The sequence below is a fragment of the Heterostelium album genome (assembly GCF_000004825.1).
Source record: "Heterostelium album PN500 unplaced genomic scaffold PPL_scaffold2, whole genome shotgun sequence".
Classification (NCBI taxonomy): domain Eukaryota; phylum Evosea; class Eumycetozoa; order Acytosteliales; family Acytosteliaceae; genus Heterostelium; species Heterostelium album.
In genome coordinates, this window is record NW_008805064.1 from 2700186 (window position 1) to 2726217 (window position 26032).

Consider the following 26032-nt stretch of genomic DNA (forward strand, 5'->3'; position numbering starts at 1 on the left):
AAAAAAAAAAATTATTATTTCCAAAAAAAAAAAAAAAAAAAAAGTCAACAACTAAAAATAAAATAAAATAAATAAAATATGTCTTCAACTATTCCAATATGAATATGAATATGCTTTAATTAAAAGTAGTACTTTTTTGAAGTATTATTATTATATTTGATCTCTGACAAATTTATGATAATGAATTGAATTTTTGTTTGAATGAGATTAGATGAGATGAGTTTTTCTGATTTGACTTTGATGATGTTTATAATATATGTTATAATAATTTAAATATGTGTTTGTATGTTTGACTGTGATGAGAAAAATCAAATACTCTGTAAACTTACAAACCCTCTTCTTGAATTCAAAACATAACAATCATCACATTGTTTTTTTTTTTTTTTTTTTAAAAAAAATTTGATTTTTTTTTTTTTTTTTATTACAGTTGCAAATCAAACCTACAATTGTTGGTAGATTGATCAAAACGACGAGGGATGCCCCAATTTTGCAATTGTGGTAAAATAAAAATTTATAAATATAGAAATCGTCGGTACCCCGGAAGTCTGAAAAGACACCAAGTTTTTTTTTTTTTTTATAAAATTTTTTTTGAAATTTTTTCTGATCAGTTTTTTTTTTGGATCAGTTTTTTATATTTAATATTTAAACGTATTTATATTAAATTCTCATATAATGAATTCGCAAAGTTCTCAAGAGGAATCAGTCAACAGATTAGTGAACTCAATTTATGAATTTATTGGTGTTTAATTTTTAACAAATGATATCGATTAAGGTCATTATTTGGTTTTGGTGGATGATCCGGTAGTTAACAATTTTGTTGAAGGAAAAGGTCCAATGAAAAATTTTCAAATTTTTAAAAGTAATTTTTTGGTTTTATTAACATTTTATAGTTTTTTTTTCACAGAATGGATAAAACATTATTCATAGTTGTATTTAATAACAGATTGTTAAATAAGTTGATATTCAAATATGTTGTTGACATATTAAGTTTTAATAGCAAAAGCAAACTCTTTAGGTGGGACGAACTTGTAAACAGTCCTGCATTACTTGCAGGCAACAACTATCTAAAATTACTCAAAAGATATCATCAAGAAGAAAATCAGAGTAGTGATTCAATGGCAAAAGTTTTAGAGAATGCAATCAGAGGTGGGAGTATGGAGATGTTTCAATATTTGTTGGACCACTACCGGATGGACCAACGCGCAAAACTACCAAAGGCATTCGTCGTTCAGAAGCTAATGATAGATTCATCGGTCTATCGTAGAGTGGACTTTGTTCATTATCTTTTGCAGAGATATCAAGAGTTTGCATGGTCATACGGAACGATGATGCTGCACGTACCGTACTCTGGTGATATCGAGCAATTGAAATTCTTTTCCGATCGATTCAAATCCAACGATATCAACTATATGATTTTCGAGAAAGCAGCTTCAGCCGGACAAGTCGAAATGATCAAATGGTTGGCGACCAATCGCTCTAAGGGCATTGAAAAGAGTAATATGTTTACGTATGCTATATATGGCGGTCACCCGAAAGTCATTGAATACCTGCTGGCCGAGCATAGACATCTCCTTAAAGATGAACCGTATCAAGTACAACTGGCGGTTTCAGAGAACCAATTCGAGATACTGGAATTGTTTTTTCGCGAAGGAATTAGATACTCGACCAATCTTGTTGACGTTGCATCTCGCCGTGGAAGAATAGAAATGGTAGAGTTGTTGTTTGCCCATTCAAGTGCAAGATGCACCTATAACTCTATTAGCATTGCTGCAGACAATGGACATTTTGAATTAGTAAAATTTTTGTACGAGAATGGTGGTCGTGGTTATCTGCCAGGTGATAGCGCAGCTAAATATACACTTGAAATGGTAAAATGGTTTAACAACACTAAAGGTAGTTATTTCACAAATATGGCAATGACCAACGCAGCTGAGAACGGTAAGCTCGATATTGTAATATGGCTCAACGAAAACCGAACAGAACAATGTCTTCCGAATACCGTTAACCTGTCGGCGAATAACGGACACCTCGAAGTAGTGAAATGGTTCTACGAGAATAGAACGGAGAGATTCTCTGGTGATATATTTGAAATTGTTAAGAATGGATATTTCGATCTACTCAAATATCTTTATGCTCAGCACTGCAGCGGTGGTGGTGATGGAAACAAGCTACACTTTGTCGAACAACCTACGGTGGGTGCAGCGAGATCCGGCCACATAGATATTCTTAAGTGGCTCTATGAAAATGGAATGGATGGCGGCGGTGGCAGTGGCACCGAAGAATTGTCTCTCTCCGCAGCGATATTCCAGAGTCAAATCGAGGTTGCCGAATGGCTAATCAAAAACAAAGAGATTAACTTTGAAAAGCTACCATACAAGTTTATTTTTCAACATTTTTTTAGATATAAAAACCATCAAACACTAGACTGGCTACTGAAAAACATTGTAATTCCAATAGATCAACTCGTCGAATTTCAAAAAGAATCATACAAAAAAAATTTCCTGAAGCATTTGATACAATAGAAATATTAAATAACTTTATAGAGAAAATGTCTTCTTTAAAAAAATAAATAAATTTATAATTATTCACTTTCAATTGATAATTATTATTTTTAACAAATATTTCCATTTTTATATGGAGGTCCAATAAAAAAAAAAAAAAAAAAAAAAAAAAAAAAAAAAACTGTGCCCAAAATCTCAGAAATTTCTTTATCTTAATTTTTTAATAAAAGTAATTTGTTTAAAACAAAAAAAAATGTAATAAGTTGCAATTCCAAAAACATTAATTAATTTTATAATTCAATCAGAAAAAGTTAAAAGCAATCGAAAATCTAGACATTTAGTTAATTTTAAAAAAAACAAAGAAAAAAAAATGAGTCTAGGTTGTGCCTTTTTCTTTGGAAAGTAAATATCAATAGCATTAGGATTCATCTATAGATGTTATAATGTATAGACAGATTAGATAGAAGTAAAATTAGATTCTAATTATTATATTATTATTATTGTTGTTGTTGTTGTTTTTTAGAAATTCACATGGACAGCTAGGTACTAATTTAACAGATGGTGATCATAATAAATTGGTTTATGATCAGTATGTATCTCTATCTATAGATTAGTTTAGTTTTTCTTACTTTAGGTTTTCTAACCGAAAGTCTTCATATATATATATATGTTTATTTATTTTTATTCTATAGAGATAACTTTACACCTGTTCCAACATTATATAAAGGTGAAGTCAGGTATATTTCAACGGGTGTGTTGCACTCTGGTATTATCAATACCAATGGAGAGTTGTTTACTTTTGGAAGTGGTAGTTTTTTCAAGTTGGGTATAGGTAATTCCGAAGATTACAAGATTCCACAGATTGTTCATGTAGCTCCAGGCCACAAGGTATCAATGGTTGCCTGTGCCAACGAGCATACATTGGCACTTGCCAATGGAAAGATATATTCGTGGGGTATGGGTTCGAAAGGTCGTCTCGGTCATGGAAACACAACCACTCAGATACGACCAACTGCCATCTTCATGCCGGCCGATGTCGTTTCCAAGTCGGTGCATGCCAACGGTGCTAGTTCCGCTGCTATTACAACGCGTGGCACTGTCTATACCTGGGGATACAATAAGTATGGCCAGTTGGGACTGGGACACAACAAGGATGAGGTGACAAGTCCGACGCTGCTCACCTACTTTAACGATATAGTAAAGGTTGCCAATCTCTCGGTGGGTGATCGGCATATGGGTGCTGTTGATACCGACGGCTGGATTTATACTTGGGGTTCGAATGGCGAGTTGCAATTGGGTATGGACGGAGGTGACAAGAACACACCGACGATGAACACAAAGCTGCGATGTGAAATTCAACAGATTGAATGTGGTGGAACATTCACCGCTGTCATATCAAAGGACGACGATAACAACAGTCTCTATGTGTTTGGACAGTTTGCAAACATCCACGTCAGTTCGACGCCAAAGAAGTTCATGACTGGCGTCGAGTCGGTGTCGTGCTCACACGACTGCAGCAACAATCTACTGGCGATAAAGAAGAACGGTGAGGTTTGGAGTGCTGGTTGGTCGCGTTATGGACAGGCTGGAACAGTCGATGAAGTAGCACAGTTTGGAAAGTTGGCATCGATCATAGCCAAGCCTGTAATGGTTGCATGCGGGGCCTACCACAGTGCAATGCTATTCACCGATCCCGTGGAGATTGCATTCCAATTGGTTTGGTCGAATCATCTGGAAATGGCGTACAACGTCGCATCCAAATATTACGACAAAGTTTTACTACACTCCAACTCTGACGGTGACAGTTTCTTGCATATCATCGCCAAGAAAAGAATACAACAACAACCGGAAGTTTTTAAACTATTTACATTGATAAACAAGCTCAATGGAGCAGGAAGACCTCCCTTCTTTTACAATGGTTCGCTACTAAAGTGGTATAAGCTAAATATGCCTGATATTTACTTTAGAGACAGAGAGGGACAGACTTGTCTGCATTACTATTGCAAAAACAACATGTACGACGACATTCCTCATATATTGTCGTACTCTGCATTCGACGAGCGTGTAAGAGACAGTGAAATGAAACGAGCATTCGAGTATATACCAAAGGACATTGCATTCAAGTTGAAGAAACGATTCGATATTGCAGACATCGGTATTATCTATCACAAACAAAACAAGTCGTTGGCAGAGCGCATTAAAAAATCGATAGAGGAGACACAGATCACCTGCGAGCTGATACACGACACTGACAACGTTAAGAAGCGATGTATTGGTTATGTATTCTTGGTTTCAAAGGTATCGTTGGAGACAGAGTTCACTCGTGATCTGCTTGTCAACGTCTTGGTGAAGAGTCCTATGATTTCCATTTGGGCAGAGAAACTGGCCATCAAAGATCCGACACTGGAATCATGTATCTATCGTTCGCAACTCGTAGATTTCTCACAGGAGGGACTCTACCACGATTCTCTATCGACATTACTCGAGGGTATTGACAATCTGATGCAATTCATTCCAAAGGAACAGGCGGAAGCAGAGGAATCCGACTTGAAGGTGGACAGCGAGTTTGTCAAGATCTCCGGTGAGGAGTCGATCTACATCAGCTACGACACCAGTAAACAACAGCAATATTCAGCGCTGTTCAAGTTTCTGGAGCAACAAAAGATCACTGTCGTCTCGAAGGAACAAGGATTGCTATCGAGTTGGGTGGTCGTTGTCATTATCAATTCAAAGGATTTCTCAGCACAGACAAGAGATGAGATCTCTCTAGCAGAGAACAGAAACAAGCCAGTCATTCCCATCTACTACGAAGAGGGTAGTCTTGACCAAGGTTCGATCTACACCTTTGCAAACTCACCAAAACTCAGATTCGACGACGAGAGTTTCCACCAACTACTTACACTCATCAAATTGAACTATCATTATCTTCATAATTCTTCAAAGTTATTCAATTTATTAAAACAATAAATAAAAACTCTGTTTCATTAAAATATTTATGATCACAATGTGCAAAAAAAAAAAATTCATTTTTTTCACTAAATTTTGATCAAAAAAAAATGATCATTTTTTGTTTTTATTTGTTTTTACAGATATATTAATACTACGAATAAAAAAGAATGGAAGCAGAAGGAATCTTACAGCAATTCTTTAGACATACCTCAGATTGTGTTACAATCAACAAATCACAAAAGTTCAAAACAGAACTTGTCGATGCTTGTATTAAATCTACATTTTGTCCAGTCGAAGCCGACATTGTTAGAGATTGTTACCTAAATAAAGATGCTTCACCTGCAAGATGTTTCGCTCAAGTAGATATTTTATCAATAATCGATCATCATCATTATTATAATAACTAATCACTTATATATATAATTATTATTATTATAGGATGCTCGATTAGCTCAATGTTTTAATAGTTTAGTAAATGACTCTTCTAAATTGAATGAATCAACCTCAACCAAATTGGCTTACTACACCACAGTCATCAACAAGGCATCATATTAATTTAGTAATAAATCATAAAAATAATAATAATAGTAAATAAAGATATAGATAGCTAGATACATTGTTAGATAGATACAAAATAAAACATATTTAAACTTTAGTAGTAGTATATGTAAAGGATAAAAGAATAAATACATGTAATATTACTAATTTATCGAACTTTACTCAACAAAATGTTTATTATTTAAAACGATAAAGTTTATAATCATTACAACAACAATTCAGTTTAGATTAGATTAGTAGTTTAGTTTTCAAGATTTCTTATTAATACTCATTTAAATCATTAAAGAGAGATTGAATCTTGCTAAAAACAACAAACAAACAATTGAACATCACTATAGTAATACTACTCTTATTAAAGGGTGGATCAGTTAGTAAGTTAATTTAATCACCTGTACACACTAGTTGATTCCCAAGAGGATATATAATCAATTTTATTATTACCATCTTTTTGTTTTTTTTTCTCTCTGTGTTTTATTTTATGTGCTTACACAATCACACATTTAATAACAAAGTGATAAGCGATAGATAAACTATTTTGGGTGTATTGGGGAGGGGTATTCTCATCATTCTCTTTGGTGGTCACACACACACACAATTGATTGATTGTATATATATAATAATGAATTAAATTATTGTAAAAATGATTATAAAAATTTAATATGTAAATATAAATTATATATAATAATTTAATTTATTATTATTATTATTAAGTTATAGCTATAATTAATTCCTCTAAACTTATTAACAAACAAACAAACAAATAAATTAATTATACAAATAATTATAAAAACAAAATAAAATGGAAGACCAACAAACAACAATTGATTATCCAAAAATTCAACCATCTGTTCAATATTTCGATCCAAGATTATTACCTCCACCACCTCCACCAGCACCAATTGCCGCCTATTACTACTATCCGAATCATCAATATAAACCACAGCAAGCGACTCTCGAGGAGGAAGAGACTGCCACCTTGGAGAATGACACTGAGAATAAACGTGATATGAATGAGGCTTTCTACTATTCATCGTCAAACTATATGAATTGGTCTCTACCATACTACTCAGCTCAGAACTTCACTGATAACGCTGTGCCACTTACACAACCAATTAACTATCAGCCAACCGCACCAGCAAAGCCTAACCCATATAGTACCACCGATTCTAAATTGACCAATAACGAATTAGAGGAAATCACCAAGACTGTAGATGAACAAATTACCGAACATTCAGATTTCGCATTGAGCTTAATCATGTAAATATCAATTATATCAAACTAATTTACGTAGATCAAAAATATTAATTTCTATTTTTTTTTTCTTAGATTTTTATTAGGATTCTTTTTATTTGTACCATGGTTCTTTGGATTCCTATATCTTAGATCCAAGAGTATTGCAGCAAGAAAACTAGCTGTTACATCCTTAGTATTAGCAGTTTTGTCAATGATCGCAATGGTTTTATTCTTCACTGTATTTGAAGATGTCTCCATCGAGATTGAACCAAAGTAAAGCTCAATCAAAAATATAACAATAACAACAACAACAACAACAACGGTCCAGTAGTAGTACTATCAATATCAACATTAAAAATAATCTTTGTAAATAAATAATCTTTAAAAGTTATTCTTTTATTTTTTTTTTTAAATTATAATGTTTAAGTTTGAACAAAAAATGATTTAATATAAATGATATCATTGTATATTGAATTCAAATTCGATTGAATATCGTGGTAATTGAAATGATTATTACTTCTATTGTACATGGATGATCCTAGTGCTGTGGTGGATGCCGATCGGTTAAGCGATGATTGATGTTCGAATCTCTGAAGGGTCTCGCGGATGACGTTCAGCTCTTTGATGATGTCGATCACCGTCTTTTTAGATTCATCAAACTCGTCTTCCACCGACGGACGATTGCGCTGCTCCGATTTAATGTTGTTCTTAAACTCCATGTACTTGGCATCCTGCTCGACCAACTGATTGTTCAGAGCATCTACATCTTGCTCGAGTTGCTCCTTCTCCATTTGAATACGTGAGATCGCTTCGTTCAGTGAATCAAAACTCTTTAGCTTTAATGTTAATTCTTTAATTTGATTCTTTAACTCTATATTCTCCTTTGTTAATAATGTATATTGTTGTTGTTGTTGTTGCTGTTGTTGTCTACTATTATTATTATTAATATTCATTCCACTCATATTCTGACTAATATAATAAGTTGAATCATCAACCATACTTCTATTACTTTGATTATGATTATTACTGTTGCCAATGATTGCTTTCAATTTATTATTCTCATTTTCCAACTTTTAAAATATTGAATGTTAGATAATGTAATTAACATAACGCTTATTAAACATAAACACTTACAGATTGAATTTTATTGTCAGCTTCTACAAGCGAATATGAAAGTTGATCCATCTTTGATTTGAAATCTGATGGTTGTGTGATAATAGCAGTATTTGGTCGTAACTCTAACTCTGTTTTTACATCTTGTAAATCTTTTTCTAATATCTTATTCCTACTTATAAAATTGTTGATTGTCTCATTGTTTCTAGTATTCATTAACTCCCAATTGTGAATAGATTTATTCTTTCTTTCTATATTTTTATTTAGATCATCAATCTTTAATTTTATTGTTAGTTAATAGCAATATTATTAATAATATAATATTATACATACAGTATGTAATGAATTATTTAATTCATTCTTTAAGTTATTGATATATTGATCTTGTGTAATTACTAGACTCTTGAATTCTTGATTGTCTTTGGTGAGTGTCTCTTTGAGATCCTGTAGTGATTTCATTTGTTGTCTTAGAGTGTTGATAGTTGTCTCGTTGTTACTGATGGTAAGCGTGGTTGTCTCTGTTTGTTGTGATTGATTTTTCAGTAGTGTTTTCAGTGTCTCTATCTCTTGTTGGAGTGACTCTTCTCTGGTTGGTGGCCGTTTATGCTTCTCCATAGGATACATCTGTTGTTGTTGTTGTTGCAAAGCGCCAACCGAACCACCAACAGTAGAATCAAACATCGATTGTTCTTTCTTCATCTTTGGTGTCTTAAAGTAATCCTTAAAGTCATTGCTACTACTATTTCCACTTTCATTTCCGTTGGTAGTACTACCATTTACTCCACCACTATTGCTGCTTGCATATCTACTATTTGTATCTCTTGTATCTGAATTATATTGTTGTTGTTGATGTTGTACACCACTATAGTTTCTAGATGTAACAGGTGATTGTGGATAAGTTCTATAGTTATCCATCTTTTATTAATTATTAAAAATATAATATAATATAATATATTTAATCAATCACTGACTTGCTGTTCATAATGACTTTTGCAAATTAATAAACTGAAAAAATTGAAGGAAAATTTATTTTTAAATTTTGGAGGGAAGTGAAATGCATTTTAACATAAAACCAAATAACTTAGTCTATATTTTTTTTAGTCTAAGTTAGTGGTCTATATTTTTTTGGTTCGTTTAAAAATTATTTATATAATTTATTTATTTTTTTAATTCCAATTGATTTTAAATGGAGTTAATAAATCGATTGATGTTACATTGACAAACAATGTTTGAACTGTTGCGTTATAGGTGAATGGTAATGATGTTTGTTGGTTGAGTTGAACTTGTGTGACTGGTGATTGTACTCCGTAGACTTGGAGTGTTGCCAAGGTTGTTGAGGCAATGGTTTGGTTGTTAAATGCTGTAATGATTGGCTTTGATTTAAGTTCATTTTTCTCAACTTTGAATTCAATGAAATCAAAGTCGTTAGATTCGATAGAGTCAAGAGACATTCCATCGTCGATGAAAAGATAGCCTTTGGCTGTCGATGTCTCATCGAGTGCAATCAACAATTGATATGGTAGAGTGCGTGCCACCTTAAGAGTAATTGGTGCTGGGTTATCTGACGATGAGTATTGTGAGGTTGGTTGGAGTGGCAAAACAACTCCACCACGAACATGGACATTGATAGTCTCGAGTGGTGCATCCAATGTTAGGTATTGTCCAGTGATTGTCGATGCAACAGATTCTCCAGTGAAATAATCATACCATTGGTCAGCTGGGAAATAAGCGTTGACGCTGACTGAACCTTCGGTCAATACTGGACTGACAAGGAGATGTCCACCAACCAGGAATTGTTGGTCGATAGAATAGGTATTGGAATCCAATGGGTATTCAAAGAACAATGGACGTACAACAGTACTTCCATTGGTATTGGCTTGATAGAACAAAGTATAGTAGTATGGAAGTAGCGTATATTTGTTGTTGATCGATGCAATAGCAATGTCTGTGACTTGCTGACCAAATACATAGGGCTCCTGTGATGGCATGTTGATACTATTGTGATTACGACTGAATGGATAGAAACAACCGAGTTGAGTCCAACGTGCACACAACTCTGCAGTGGTAGCACCATTGAATCCACAGATATCGGCACCGATCATAGGAATACCAAACATATTCATAACGAGAATACCTGGAATCGAATAATACATATCGGTGTAGGTACTGTCGTTATCACCCAACCAATGTCCTTGATGAGCACCACTACCGGCAAAGGTGGAACGTCCAATAACCAAGGAACGTCCTCCAATAAGTTTTTCAGCGGCGATAGTAGTTGCTACTCCTTCACTGTAACCGTAGAGACTGTGAGTGTTATAAACTGACAATCCACCGTATTGAGTGTCTGTAAGATTGATTGTGTCGATATTCAATAATACACCACCTGGTAGATATGGTGGATTGTTTGGATTGAATATGCTGGATGTTTCAGATTGTCTGGTGTTGGAACTAGAGCTGCAATCGCCATTACAGAAATTTGATATTTCATTCATATCGATCCAAACACCATCGAACGTGATACCCATCTCACGGAATGCAGAGAATTGCTCGATCCAATAGTTGGTTCCATTCGGGTGGAAGAAATCTGGGAAGTTGACTGGACCTGGCCAAACAGAACCCAAGACCGGTGTGACACCGTCAGCTTTAGTAATATAGGCATTCGATTCCAAGAGATCGTTGTGCGATGGGTATGAATTGTCAGAGACGATCTTTACACCTGGATCTACAATCATCATGTAGTGCTGACCGTTCTCATGAAGATAATCGATGAATTGACTGAAATTAGAGACAGGAAATCGAGTTGGATCGGTAGTGAACACCTCGTAGGAATTCATGTAATCGATATCGTTCCACATAGTTTCCAGTGGAATTCCGTTCTTATAGTAGTTGGCAACGACCGCTTCCGTATCTTCGAGTGTGTGGTAACCCCAACGACACTGGTGCCAACCGAGTGACCAGTATGCCGGCATCTTTGGATATCCGATCACCTGGTGATACTGTTGGATTACTTCACGTGGCGATGGTCCTACAAAGAAGAAAAAGTCTAATACACCACCGACTGTCTTGTAGGTCATCGATTGTTCGGTGAGAACAACATCCATTGCATTGGAATTCAACAAGAAGACACCACTTGCAGTACCGTCAGAATGCATTTGCAAATAGAATGGATGTACACCATAAGTATTGATAAAAGGTTTACTAGCAGTACCTTGATCTCTACTGAAAATAGTATAAGTACGATTGTTTTCTAAACGCAACGATGTAGTACGTTCACCCAAACCATAAATATTTGGATTTAATTCATCAAAAGTATTAGAGATTTCTAAATAATAATCTTCAAACTGAATGAATATATTAGATTAAGGTTAAAGTTAATTAGAATTGGCATAAAATGATATTTGAACATAATAATCAATGTTATAACATACAATTAATCCATTTAATGAGCAATCGGTTGGTGGTGTTGTGTTGAACAAAACCATTGAATCTGATGTTCTAATAACTTGAAATCCAAAAGAAGGTGATTCACTGAATTGAATTGCATATTTTAAAGTCGATGGTGTTGTTGTTGGTGTTGAAAATTGATTAATATTTGGAACTTCAATAAATAAAAATGATGATGAATTAGTTGATTTGTAAAGAAACTATAGTTTATATTTAAGATTAATCTTACCTTCCCATCTTTGATTATTAGAATCATAGATCTTAACTCTTAGAATATCTTGTGTTAGATAGGTTGCGTCTACAGTTAGCTGAGTGATATCACTGCCGTATGGACCCGCATTTTGTAGTATCAGACTTGCACTCTGTCCCGAGTTGGTAGGTGATGACTTTACCAAGTTATAGCCTGGACAACTCTCACCATCGTTGTACTGTTGTAATGATCGCACACCATTAGAAAATAACAAAAGCACTGTAGTTATGGTGAACACCACCACTACACGATATCTTTTAGATGTTGTAATGTTGTTGAGTATCATGATTTGATTATCTATTGAACATCACAACTTAACTTAGTTGATTTAAACTAAAAAGTAGAAAAAAAAAAAAAGACAACTTCTTAAACTAAAGTAAATCATTAACATTGAACATTAATCTAAAATCTCTTTAAATTTTAAAATCTCTTTTAATTTTATAAAATTAATCGGGATTGTCAATTTTCACACAATTTTTTTTATTTTTATTTATTTTTGCAATACCAACATTAACACAACAACGTAATAAAAAATTGAGATATTTTTAACCAGGCCTCACCTGCCCAGACTAATTAATTAGATTAGAAAAAAATGAAAAATATTTACAATCTCTTTTAAAAGTAAAAAAAGTTGTGTCTCACAAAGAATTATAAAATATTTATTTGTTTATCTTAATATAATAAATAAAATTTTTTAACCTGTTACAGTTTATTCTTTTGAGGATCTAAAGAAAAAAAAATGTTCAAATATAAAAAAGAGTAAATGACTAATAATCGTACGTAGGGTCTAATGATATTTATTTCCCACCTCAATTTAAAATATCTACTCCTTTTATGCCCAAACTAATGATATTTCTTTTACTTGAACCTTTATTTGTTCCTAATTTTTCGAACTTTTGATGATGTTATTGGGAAGCGAATTTTTGTGCGCAACGTTTTTGTTCCACCTAAAATGTAACAACACTCAGATCTGATGGATCAGATAAAAAAAAAACAAAACAAAAAAAAAAGTGTAAAAATATGTTTTGATTTTTCAGTTCAAACCATTTCTTGTCCAAAAATTGATATTTTTGTTGATGATATAATCGTAATGATTTCCTAATAAAAGGAGCCCACAACATAAAAAATCTTTAAGATATCAGAAACGGACTCCTTCATTGTTGTTTAAACCATTAAATCTATTTTATCTTTTCTAACAGAAAATATTCTTTTGTTTTCTTTTTTTTTTTTTTTTTTATTTTTGTTTAAAACTTTTTTTTCTTGTCTGGTGGTCTGGTAAATCTTTGAAAATATTTATATAAAGAACATTTTTATTTCCAAACCCTTGTTGAACTTACCTTGTTCTTTACATAATAAATATAAATAATAATAATTATAAATAATAATAAATTTTATGTTTTTACTTATATAATTTTCTTTTATTTTAAATAATAATAATCATTATTAAAATAATTTAGAAATAATCATTTCTGTATTTTTAATAATTAAAAATCAATAATTATAAATAATATTTAAATAATAATATTTTTTTAAAAATGAATAAATCTATAATATTGTTTTTATCTTTTCTAATAAATATAATTGTTGTTGTTAATGGCCAATGGCATATTGAATTCGAATATTCAGCTGCTGGATGTGGTGGAGTTCTGAATAGAGCCTCATCATTTTTGAATAATATGTGTTATAATTACGATAATGGTGGTCCATATTCACATAGATACATTGTATCTGGATCTACAACACTCCGTCAAATATTCAGTAGTACTGACTGTTCAGGAGCTCCAACTACACAAGCTACTTTCGCTGGAAATACATGTTATGATAATTTAATGAAATATGCAATAGTAAATGAACCTGCTATTTCGCCAGGTGGTTGGATTTCATTAGAACGTACTCCTGGGTAAGTATTTATTTATTCTAAATAAAATTTAAAATTTTTTCTTAATTGTATTAATTTGATTTTTTCTAAGAAATGCTTTATCTGGTTGTGGAGTTTATGAAAGTGAAAGACATATTTTTAGATTGGCTACTTGTGTCAAGACCTATGATCTTCCTAATTTTCCTTTCAATACTTATTTTAGTAGTGGTTCGGTTGGCCATGTTTACAATTTAGTGTGTCCCAATACTCTTTTCAACTTCCAACCGTGTAGTAGTGATCCCCAAAGAATTACATCAATATTAACACCAACCATTTCCTATTCAATAACCAATCCAACTCTTATCAATTCCAATACAATTCTTTTAAATCCTTTTACCAGCAACTTTAAATATACATACAAATTCCTTACTGAATATTTTAACCCCAACACCGGAAGTTTTGTCGTTGCATGCAATCAATATTCATCACTGGCATGTCAATTCTCTGTTCCAGCTGGAATTCCTTACACCTATGTTAGAGTTAGAGCTAACGGTGATGAATCATTAACTGCTGCTCCTATTTATACATCACCTAATTTTAATTTACCAATGCGTAAGTAATTGATGAAAAATCAGTTTAAAAATTTAACACTAATTGTTCTTTAAAAAAATAAACAATAGCACCTGTTATGAATGCAATTAATTCAATCATTACCACTACAAAATCTGTACAATTTTCATATTCTGCTACCAATTCCCCAACTTCCTATACTGTCAATGTGAATAGTGTTCCTCGTCCTGAATGTTCTGGTTTAACTACTTGTAAAATAAGTGGATTGACACCAGGTTCTCCCTATTCTATTTCTGTCTCTGCTACAAATGGTTATGGAACATCAACTCCTGTTTCTGCACCCGCTGGTAATCTTTATGCCAGTATCAAAATTCAAACGATAACTGCAACTCCATCTGCTGGTCAAATAGTGGTAGACTATACTTCTTTAAATGGTATCCCAGGTCAAACCACTTACACAACCACATTAAATAATTATCCAGGTGGTTGCACAGGTATTTACACACTCCGATGTATAATTAGTAATCTACCAGCACAATTTTCTACAACTGTAACTGTAGTTGCTACTAACGATGGTGATTCAAATAGCGATGTAAGAAGTATTGACTTTTTGGCACCAGCCATGAATCCAATTGTAATGTCCTCAGTCAAAACAAAATCTATTACTTTCACATACTCAGCATCGAGAACACCTACTTCTTATACTGTTTTGGTTAATAATATTGCACACCCAGAATGCTCGGCAACCACTACTTGTATAGTCAGTGGCTTAACATCTGGTTCCCTCTTTTCAATTTCCATAACTGCTACCAATGTAGCCGGTACCTCTCCTGCCACACAAACTAGTGGAACTTTATATCCAGATGTTGTTGCTCCAACTGTAACATTAACTCCATCAACTAGTACCATAGTTGTTGACTATGAGTCTTTGGGTGGTATAACTGGTCAAACTCTATACACTACAAAACTTGATAATACACCAGTATCTACTTGTACCAATATTGCTGCTTTAAGATGTACTATTACCGGACTTCCAGGTCAATTTGCAAATGACGTGACTGTTGTAGCAATTAATGATGGTCTTTCACAACAAACCACTCAAAGAGTTGAGTTCTTAGGTATTTATCTTTATTTTTTTTTATAGATTTCAATTGAATTTTAATTAATAATTTATTTTCATTAATTTATAGCACCTGTTGTTAATCCAATTACAATAGTTGAAAAGAAAACCAAGTCTATTACCTTCTCCTATTCTGCTTCTCGTTCACCAACTTCATATGATGTCAGTGTAAATGGACTTTCCAATCCACAATGCTCTTCGAAAACCACCTGCACATTTACTGGTTTAACAGCAGGTTCATCATATACTATTCAAGTAACTGCTACTAATGGTGCTGGTATTTCTCTACCAATTACATCAACAGGAATTCTTTATCCATCAGTTGATAATTTATTCTTGATGTCTACACCAACTTGGAATAGAATGTTAGTGGAATACAATTCAACAGGTGGTTTCCCAAATAACACTGTTTATACTACACAAATCGATGGAGTCAATGTACCTGGTTGTATTCAAATTGCTTCATTGGAATGCCAAATCAATGGTTTAAAGGCACAATATTCACATAATATTACCGTTTTGGCTTTCAATGATGGTGATACCATTCAATCATCTTTAAATGTTACTTTTAATGGTAAATATTAAAATTTAAAATAGTAATAATGAAAAAAACTTACATTTTAAAAATATAATAGATATGGTTCCTATTACATCATCTCAATTTATTCATGTTGAATCAACTCAAAATACAATCAATGTCAAATGGAGTGCTTCAACTGGAGGTGTACCTGGTTTAACTGTCTATGATTTGTCTTTATCAATTGATAATTCATCATGGATAGTAGAGTTTAAAAATATTACCATCACTGAAGCTACCATTTCAGACTTAATTCCATCGGTCAACTATTACTTAAGAGTATCAGTGAAGAATTCAGATAATCCACCAATTCATACCTATACTAATACTCAAACCTTGGGACTTGGAGCAGAGGATTGTAAATGTACCAATGGTATCTGTGATGCCAGTTTTAAATTCTGTTTATGCAATGCTGGCTGGACAGGTTCACGATGCGAATTTAAGCACGATGTCGTTGAAGGTGAGATGAAACCACCAACTATAACACCAAACCCCACTAGACCTGAGGTAATTATCGACAATGGTGATTCCCAATACACTTTCAAAATAAGTACAATCATTGAAAGAAGTGAACTATTAGAAGAGATCTCTAGAATGGACCTTTCAAGCTTGAACTGGGATCTCCAATCAAATCTTAGTACTATTATTAAACATCCCAATAGTTTAATGAATGTTTCAATGAACCAATGGATTTACTCGGCTAAAATCCAGAAAGCCGAAGATTTAATTATCAAGTTCACTCAAATCAACCCGATATCCAATGAATCAACTCCTACCTTCCCAATGGAATTTGCTGGTGAATCGTTCAATTTGACAATTGGTTCACTTAAATATCAAATTGAAGTTAAGAAATGGGATTTTACAACCAAACTTAACCACTTGGAAATTCAATCGACTGTTGAATCTAAACTTGATGACTGTGTTAACCCAGAATCTCAATTTTCAGATGGTACCGGAATTTCAGATATTGCAATTCGTCAACCTTCTGGTTATTTCTTATTTGGCAGAGTCTCCAAGAGAATTCTTCTTGATAAAATCCCTAGAATGTCTACCATTAAATATAATCAAGTAAATGTTTCAACTGCCACTATTTCAACATTGGTTAGCCATTTCCAAGATAGTTTGGTTGTAGATCCAGATTTCTCTGTACTTTTAGATCTAGATAGAAAATCAGATGTTAAGTGTGGTGGAGAAAAGAAAACCAATGCTGCTGTTATTGCAGGATCCGTCGTTGGTGCAGTTGTTGGAGTAAGTTTAATCACAGCCAGTGTAATCTTAATCAAGAAAAAGAAGATTGCACAGAGATACAATAATTATTTGACTCAAAAGTTGAAACCAAAGATGATGGCAGACAAAAACAACAAGTAATAAAAATTTTATTTGTTTAATATATTATTACTTATTTAATTCATTGCTTGTACTGCCTTTTGAAAGTTGTTCATTGTTGTATTTATTTTTTAAGTTTGATGTACCTCTTAACCGATCTAGGTGTCTCTAATTCACTATAGACTTTTTTAAGAAATTAATTTTAGTTAAGTATTTATTTCAAATAATTTTTCTACTTTTCATTTTTCCTCTTTATATTTAAATTTACTTCCATTCCTATCTATAATTACTTTCTTTTTTATTGAAAGATGATTATTAACTCTTTTATAATAATGTTAATAATGATAATAAGTTTTAAATAAAAATTCAATACAAAATTCAACTGCAATTTCAATAATAAAATTTTATTTTCCTCTTTTGACAAAAATCAACTTCAATGGTCATAATGGTAATACCTATAAATACAATCAATTGATGTTATTTATTCCATTAAAAACTCCAAATCAGTTTTAGTAAGTAGTTGACTATCTTTTTCTTTTGCAAGTTTCCAGTCATCTATGGCTTTGGCCTTACTCATCTGAACAACTTTCTCTTCTATTGTGTTCTTTATGATGAAACGATGGATGAAGCTCTCTTTCTCCTGACCGAAACGATGTATACGATTGATGGCTTGTGCTTCGACAGCAGGATTTAAAAGTGGTTCTACAATAAAGATGTGTGTTGCCTCGATGATGTTCAAACCATTGGCACCTTTCTTGATGGGAAGCAACAAAACATTGATAGCCGGTTCCTTTCTGAATCTGGCAATTGCGTCTTGGAAATGGATACCACTTGCTTTGTCACCTCGCTCATGTTTGATTTGGTTTTCATTGAGAGCTCGTGAGACAATCTCCAGAACATCGGACCACTGTGAGAAGATGATAGTTTTATCAGATGCCTTCTTTTTATTGATAGTCATTAGTGTTGAAATGACAGACTCTATCTTTGTACCCCATGATCCTTTAATATTAAAATTGCCATTCAACGCTCCATCATGATCACTGGACTGACTAATATATGATATCTCATCGATGTTAACTCTGGTTCTACATATTGGACATTGGATAGTTTGAGCATTCGGTACCTTCTCGATCATATACATAATACACTATAAAAATATGATTAAAATTAATTCCAGATTTCAAAATTAATCTATTTAAAAAACTAGTTACCTCGTAACAAAAAGTATGTCCGCACATCAATAGCACAACTTCTTCACCAAATGGTTCCTGACAAATGATACAAGTTTGCTCCTCTTCTTGTTTCTTTTCATCTGAATTGGTTGTGGTAGAGTTATTTGTAGTTGTGGTTGTTGTTGTTGTAGTTGTAGTTTCATTATTGTTATTACTGTCTTCTTGGGGTTGTTGTTTCTGTTTCTTTTTAGCATCAGATATGTTCTTGATGTACGAGAGTTGAGTGTAGAATTTCTTATAATTTTCAAGTGCTCTCTTTCTCTCTTTTTCGAATCTCTCAATGAATGGATTCACCTCCAAAGGTTTGAGAGTAAAGATTTCCTGATGTGGCGCAACGATTTCACCATGATAACGCTCTCTAATTCTAATGATTGCCGAATCGATTTCATCGAATGAGTTTAGGTAGTCTTTGGAAGAAGACCAAAGATCACGTGATGTACGAAGTTCTTTCTTCATCTGCTTGATCAACTTCAAGTGTTGAACACCTTCTTTGGCCAATTGATCATCGAAAGGCTTCACCATTTGACTGATAATCTTCAAAGTGATTTCTACCTCTGAATTTGCAATATTAGTTGTTCTCTCTGTGATATTGAAAATAGTATCATCCATCATATTGTTGTTGTTGTTGTTGTTACCATTGGTAGAATCATCATCTTCTCCTTTTTCTTTTTCTTTCTCCTCACTATCATCTATTAAATCATCAATAGAATCATTGTTGTTGTTGCTATTGTTATTGTCATCGAATTGGAATGTCATAAGAGTATCAAGTCTCTCACGTTCTGATCTGTGTTTGGTGGAGAATAGTTTCTCTTGGAAATCAACCATGTAGTAGTTGGCTTTACAATGTCCACACTGAGGACCTCTTCTTGTCTTTTTATCCCTGCAATAGGCACAGTTCACCGACATCTCTATTTCCTGTGGTCCAAACGACTTGGATAGAGGAACCATCGATTGATTGAATTTCAAACGCTCTTTAAACATTCCATAGATATTGTTGGACAAGATGAATACCAACCCCGATGGCTCTTTGAACTTATCGAGTAGAACATGTTGATTATGCTTGAATACATGTGGTTGTGTCAACTCTGTTGAGATCTTTTCAAACAATGTCGATTTCATACCATTTTCCACCAAGAGATTAATGGATTTGCTCCACCATTCGACATCCTTAAGGAATAGATTGAATTGTTCAAGCATGAGATTGGTCTTTTCAATTTCCTCTTTCATCAATGCTTCATCTCGTAACATTGTCAACTGTTTCTTCTCCTGATAGGCAAGTTTAATCTTCTCTGCTTCTTCACCATAGCTATCATCTCGTAGAGTATGAATGGTAAGCTTACGTTGCTTCACAAGATAATCGAGGTTATACAACACATGTAGATGTTGATACCACTCTGGTTTATAAAGTCGCATATTACCCTCGATCAAAGCAAGTGATTCGCGATAGAATGTTGCAGCACCATTATGATCCTGCTTAATAACCTGACCAGCTGCCAAACAGTTGTACGCATGAACCAGTTCCTTTTGTGCATTCTTACACTCCAGCGAAGCATTCTCCACCAACCTCTCAAGCAGTTCATCCATAGTCATAGTATTCTTTTGTAGATTTCTAGCACCTTTACTTCCGACTTGTGGATGCTGGCATGTCTGTCTGAGAATGAGCAGCGGGTTCAATATCTTTGATATTTCAGAGGTGGTAAGCGTGAGACTTCCATTCTTTTTCTTTCTACTGAATATCTTGTTGAAAAGGACACGCGCAGCCAAAGAACATTCATTCGCTTTCCTCTGATAGTAGAGTCGCTCGACAACACTGAAACTCAACAGCTTGGTGTCTTTGTCGTATTGATTCGGAAGGTTCAATTCATTTGCAACCAACTGTTTAGTTGATCTCAACATCAACTGCTTCAAAAGGTTGACGAGATACTCTACGGTTTCAGCGTTGTTCCTGTCAAACTTGAGAGCAATTGCATTCTTCCACCAGAATCGTTCGGAAAACGGTGGAATTCTCAGGAATTGAACGAGAGAATAGAGGTCATCCAATCCTTTTTGAATGGGTGTTCCGGATAGTCCCCAACGATTGCATGCTTGAAGTGCCATCAAGATCTCTATATACTTGGCAGATGTAGACTCGACCATCTGAACTTCATCCAAACAGATTCTCCACCATTTCAAGCAGACAAGCGGTGACTTTGGTGCTTCGACTCTTACATATCGCAACTGATTCATCTGTTTCGTTGGATTTACACAGTGCGCTTCTTTTGAAAGTGTTTCGTAGGTTGTCAGAACAATATCATACTCTGCCAACTCGTATGGCGACACCAACTCCTTGTAGATACCATGATACTCCTTTACCTTTAGATTACCTCCGTTGGCATGCTTCTTAATCTCATCGATCCACTGCAAGAATATAGGAGAAGGTGCAACGATTAAAGTTGTTTTACATTCCAACAAAGTATTTCTATACCATTCAGTTGATTTGTTATTGTTGTTATTTTTACTGTTTTTGGTTTTCTTTCCTTGTTGTTGTTGTTGATTCAATTGTGCTTGATATTTCTTTCTTCTTGGATCGGTACAATAACTACAGAAATAAAAGTCGTTGATCGATTTGTAGAGGGATCCAACACATTGGACATTCTGCCAACGGTCACACTGATCGCACTGTACCCACATACTGAATGGACTGTGTTTATCTTGATCCTTCTCACAGACACATGCAATAACTTCATTGTTATCATTACGGTACTCGACGATCTCTGGTGGTTTCGGTACTGGAATGACTTCGACATCCATTGGCGTTGTTTTAGCTGGAGTTCCGGCTTCAAGTACCACTGTTTCCTGTTGTTGCTTCTTGTTGGCAACGATTAAACTTAGGAACTCTACAGTCTTGCCTATTCCAGGTTCATCTGCAAGAATACCACCAGGCACTTGTATAGCAGCATTGACAGTGACCGGTAGATGTGACAAACGACCAACATATTCATTGTAATAAAACTCTGTATCTCCGAATGCAATCTTCTTCCAGAGAGGATGCAATTTACTGGTTTGATCCGATGCAATATCCACTTCCGGTGCAATCTCACGCTGGTACATCCACTGGACAGTCTTTAGTTGATATGGCTTCAATGTACTACCAATACCACCTTCCTCTAACTTTGCTTTATCAAACTCAACCGCATCCGGTGCAGGCAACACCTTATCATATATAATCTTTGGATCGAATGTAAATGAACTTGTACTAGATACTGAATTAACATTATTACTACTATTATTGTTACTATTATTATTATTATTATCTTCATTAAAGATTGATGTTGATGGAAATTTAAATGATTCATTATCTTCTTCATTATTATTATTATTATTGTTGTTATTGTTATCAGTTTGAGATTGATCATTGTCAGTCATATCAACTTCAGTTGATATATTCAAACTATTATCTACTTCGTTGTTGTCATTGTCATTGTCATCCAATTCATTGTCATCCTCTACAAGTTCAGCATTGTTGATATTCAAGAAATAGTTTAACAGTGATTTTAGACATTTGTTTGGACGACCCGAAACGAGAAGTGCAGCGTCTTCATCATCGACGATCTCTTCGAATGAAGTATCGCTTAGATAGACTTGAATTGAAACATTGAATAGATTGGCAGTATCGGTACTGGTGGTGCTTTTACCATTGCCAAGCGTGAGCGTATTGCAGCTGCAATCGATATACTGTAATTTAACATATTTGTTGGTTGCCAAATACATTAGATCGTTGAATACATCGGATCTACATTGAACAGTGCAATCGATAAGCTTGCGATTCTTCTGATCGGTAATGAATGACGTCGTAACTCTCTCATTGGCAGTATTGTTATTACAAAATAAATATATTGCTTTATCTTTATATGAAAAGAGAGCAGCAGCAGAAGAAGCAGCAATAATTGTATAAGTATTTATTTATATGGTTTTTTACTTTTAATGAATACTTACTTCTCTTTAGTTTGGATTTAGAATACAATGATATATCACCTATGAATATATCGGTATTAGTGATGTAAGAGTGATCCTTGACATCTAGTATTTGGAAAAGGTGACCAATATTGTATTTCTTTTTCGTAATCTTTAACTTTAGTGTTGACGGTAACTTTGAATAATCTATATCGGTATCATCTTCGATATCCACTATAGTAACGTTATCATCATTATTATTACTATTACTAGAAGTAGTAGTATTATTATTATTATTATTATTAATATTGTTATCTAAATCGATTGAATTTCTATCAGAATTGACATCTTTGACAGTATTTTCATTTTCAAGATGATCTGTTTTCAATCTCTTTAAATCATGAACTTCATCAGTGTTGCTACTAATATCACTACTACTTTCTATAGTTTCTTTACTCTTGTTATTATTATTACTACTATTACCATTACTATCACTACTATTATTGTTTCTATCTTTATTTGTAATAGAAGACCAGGTATTAACTCTTAACTCTCTATTCGTTAGTTTAGTTGGCTTTCTTTTTCTTCTTCCATTGGAGCCACTACTATTATTATTATTATTATTATTATTATTATTATTATTATCTAAGTCATCATTTTCATCGAAAGTATTATTGTCATATGAGATATCCATTGGTTGAAAAAATGATTAAAAAAAAAATCTAAAAAAATAAATCCAAAAATTTTTAGAGATAAAAAATAAATATTTAAAGGTGAGGAAGTCAAAAAAGAATGTATGATTTTCAAATTGAAAATCCTTTATCAAAATTTTTTTGGTTTAAAAAGAAAAATTAAATAAAGAAATATATTTTAAATTCTATTCTGAAACGTTACGTTTAAAAGAAATCAAACTTTAAATTCTGTTGGAATTTAATTTCCACCTTTTAATTTTTTTTAATAATCTCTTTCAATATAAGAAGAGAAAAAAATAACAAAAAACTATTTGATTTATATCTATATTAGAAAGAAAACTTTTCTAATTAGAACTAATATTATAGAATACGCTATCATTTTTTACTTTTATTCTAGGAATAAAGGTCTCTAGTATATTTTAATTTTCTTAAGTGGAATTAATATCAAAAAAAAATGATGTTGATCTACTTAATTTAGATTTAAATAATTTTAAAAAATATAATTAAGATTTTATTTTGTTGAAGAAAATTAAAATTATTTAATAAATAGAAATAGAAAATTAAAAAAATGAAATCCATTTTTGTTGACAAATCAAAAGTAACGTTTATTCTTTTTTAACTAGAAGTTTTATTTATAATCTCATCGACCAAAACTGATTTGAAATTTTGAAATGAAGGAATCATTAAATTTGAGAGTCTTAAGTTCAAAAGTTAAAATTTATTACACATTATTTATAATTAAATTGTTTTTAAACTCTTTTTAAAAAAATTTTTAAACTTTTTTAATATGAGAATAAGATTTAAATAAAATAGTATTATTTCCTTATACTTTTCTCACACCCTAAAGATAAGAGCAAAGTTGATCTCTGGCATATTCTGGCACTCTATTAGAATCGCACTCATTTTTGAGAAACGGTTTTGAACAATCGGCTCTGGCATCTCTACAAATGGACAAGTAACCTGAACTTTTCTTACAACGATCATACTCATTTCGACACACTTTAGTTTGTTCGGAATACTTTGAACTAGTTACTGGATCTGAAGGAACAAAACGTCGGCCTGATGCTGGAGCTTTAGGGCACAAATTTTCTCTCTGATATTCTGGAGCATTTTTATTTTCACATATTTTAGCAAATTTAGATTTATGGCATTCTTGTTTTGCTCTTTCACAAGATACTTTATATGAAGGACCTATAAGGCACTGGGAAAAGAATCTATCACATTCTTTTGCTAAATTTTTCTTAACTTCTGACTCTGGTATCTCCTTTAAACACCAACATCCTGCACTAAAACCTGGTATACTTTCCCATTTTGGAACTTGACCTCATGGGCATTGTCCCAAATGATTACAAGCTTTAGATATACAACCATATTTGTAGTTTTCAAAAAGAAAAGCATCACCTATTTTTAAGAACAAATTGGCTAAATATTTGTTTTTTCAAAACAGAGATATAAGTACATACCCTGACAACCTTCACCTTTCCAAGCAATACTTTCTGAAAAAAAACACAACAAAACTATAATTGATAATATTAGTATCTTCATTTTTTATTAAAATAATTAACTATTTTATTTATAAAAAATAAAACAATTTGAATAAAAGAAAATTATATACATAATAAATATAATATTATTATGTAAATCATAAAGAAATCTATTATATGTATAAACACTTTTTACTAATTTTAAATAGGATAATTTGTAGATTACTAGTTTATTTCAAATTTATATCATATATGTATATTACAACGTTTAAATCTGTCGATTAATAAAGTTGAAAGTCAAACGAATACTTAAACATATATATAACTTTATATTTTAAAATAATACATTCCCTAGATCTATATATTGAATATAATTAAACCTATCAATAACAGAGAATAAAACTCAGACTCAATCAGATAAAAAAAAATAATACTACAAGTATTGATATTAACTTATTTATTTCAATAACCACAACAAAGTTAATTTTATTAAAAAGATTTACCGAGAGTTTGAATACTATTTAAATTCTTATCTATTGAGCTAAAATATGTTTTTGTATCTTTTTATTTAGACACTTCTCTAACACTCCACACTGATTATTATATAAAGTAGAAAAAACAATTTTTTGTTAGGTTTGGTGGTAAGAGCATTATAATGCTCTTTTCACAAATTATATTAAGTAATCATATACAATTTTTTAACACTATTTTGTTGTCCACTAAAACTATATTAACAAAACTAAAAAAAATAATTTGTATGTATTTTAATCAATTTTTATTTATTGATATAGAAATTAGTAGTAAAAAATATTTAGTTACTATTAAGTTTATTTCAAGAGGTTTTTATTTTTAGGTCTTTAAAAAACACTAGAATTTATATCAATAGTTTTAAAATAACTTTTTTGAAATGAACACCTAATGAAAAAAAAACTATATAATAATAGATAATGGCTAGGCTAGTCTATTGATACCAAAATTATCAAATAACTTAATGGATTATTGTGATCTAGGACAGAGAATATCTCTTTGATATTCTGGTGCATTCTTATAGCACATATTTTTAATTAATTTTTCACTTCCTTCTTTGAGACTCTTTTTCAATATACTTCTTTACTTCCTCTTCGGATCTGATTTGTGCACCAACAACCTACAGTTTGACATAAAGCTTATCCGAAGAGGAAGTAACGCTTCC

At 32.6% G+C, this 26032-nt stretch overlaps 8 protein-coding genes across 8 annotated transcripts; 4 read left to right on the forward strand and 4 right to left on the reverse strand.

Annotated features, from left to right (window-relative positions):
• Positions 1-275: 275 nt before the first annotated feature.
• PPL_02345 (regulator of chromosome condensation domain-containing protein) lies at positions 276-5468 on the forward strand (the record flags this gene model as incomplete). Its single annotated transcript, XM_020573334.1, has 8 exons — positions 276-283; positions 428-452; positions 524-560; positions 928-1507; positions 1763-2377; positions 3025-3090; positions 3194-3456; positions 3700-5468. 8 exons carry the CDS (start codon positions 276-278, stop codon positions 5466-5468), a joined length of 3363 nt encoding a protein of 1120 aa, XP_020437451.1.
• A 149-nt stretch (positions 5469-5617) lies between these two features.
• PPL_02346 (uncharacterized protein) lies at positions 5618-6005 on the forward strand (the record flags this gene model as incomplete). Its single annotated transcript, XM_020573335.1, has 2 exons — positions 5618-5809; positions 5889-6005. The coding sequence occupies 2 exons, from the start codon at positions 5618-5620 to the stop codon at positions 6003-6005; spliced, it is 309 nt and encodes a 102-aa protein (XP_020437452.1).
• An 802-nt stretch (positions 6006-6807) lies between these two features.
• Positions 6808-7518, forward strand: PPL_02347 (uncharacterized protein; the record flags this gene model as incomplete). The annotated part of the gene is made up of 2 exons (XM_020573336.1): positions 6808-7265; positions 7335-7518. The coding sequence occupies 2 exons, from the start codon at positions 6808-6810 to the stop codon at positions 7516-7518; spliced, it is 642 nt and encodes a 213-aa protein (XP_020437453.1).
• A 145-nt stretch (positions 7519-7663) lies between these two features.
• PPL_02348 (uncharacterized protein) lies at positions 7664-9269 on the reverse strand (the record flags this gene model as incomplete). Its single annotated transcript, XM_020573337.1, has 3 exons — positions 7664-8311; positions 8376-8630; positions 8688-9269. The coding sequence occupies 3 exons, from the start codon at positions 9267-9269 to the stop codon at positions 7664-7666; spliced, it is 1485 nt and encodes a 494-aa protein (XP_020437454.1).
• Positions 9270-9520: 251 nt separating this feature from the next.
• Positions 9521-12334, reverse strand: PPL_02349 (uncharacterized protein; the record flags this gene model as incomplete). The annotated part of the gene is made up of 3 exons (XM_020573338.1): positions 9521-11695; positions 11783-11952; positions 12028-12334. The coding sequence occupies 3 exons, from the start codon at positions 12332-12334 to the stop codon at positions 9521-9523; spliced, it is 2652 nt and encodes an 883-aa protein (XP_020437455.1).
• A 1249-nt stretch (positions 12335-13583) lies between these two features.
• On the forward strand, positions 13584-17681 carry PPL_02350 (uncharacterized protein; the record flags this gene model as incomplete). The annotated part of the gene is made up of 6 exons (XM_020573339.1): positions 13584-13948; positions 14019-14518; positions 14587-15594; positions 15667-16170; positions 16232-17537; positions 17636-17681. 6 exons carry the CDS (start codon positions 13584-13586, stop codon positions 17679-17681), a joined length of 3729 nt encoding a protein of 1242 aa, XP_020437456.1.
• A 299-nt stretch (positions 17682-17980) lies between these two features.
• On the reverse strand, positions 17981-23358 carry PPL_02351 (SNF2-related domain-containing protein; the record flags this gene model as incomplete). Its single annotated transcript, XM_020573340.1, has 3 exons — positions 17981-18646; positions 18711-22615; positions 22707-23358. The coding sequence occupies 3 exons, from the start codon at positions 23356-23358 to the stop codon at positions 17981-17983; spliced, it is 5223 nt and encodes a 1740-aa protein (XP_020437457.1).
• An 839-nt stretch (positions 23359-24197) lies between these two features.
• Positions 24198-24727, reverse strand: PPL_02352 (uncharacterized protein; the record flags this gene model as incomplete). Its single annotated transcript, XM_020573341.1, has 2 exons — positions 24198-24620; positions 24722-24727. The coding sequence occupies 2 exons, from the start codon at positions 24725-24727 to the stop codon at positions 24198-24200; spliced, it is 429 nt and encodes a 142-aa protein (XP_020437458.1).
• Positions 24728-26032: the final 1305 nt, after the last annotated feature.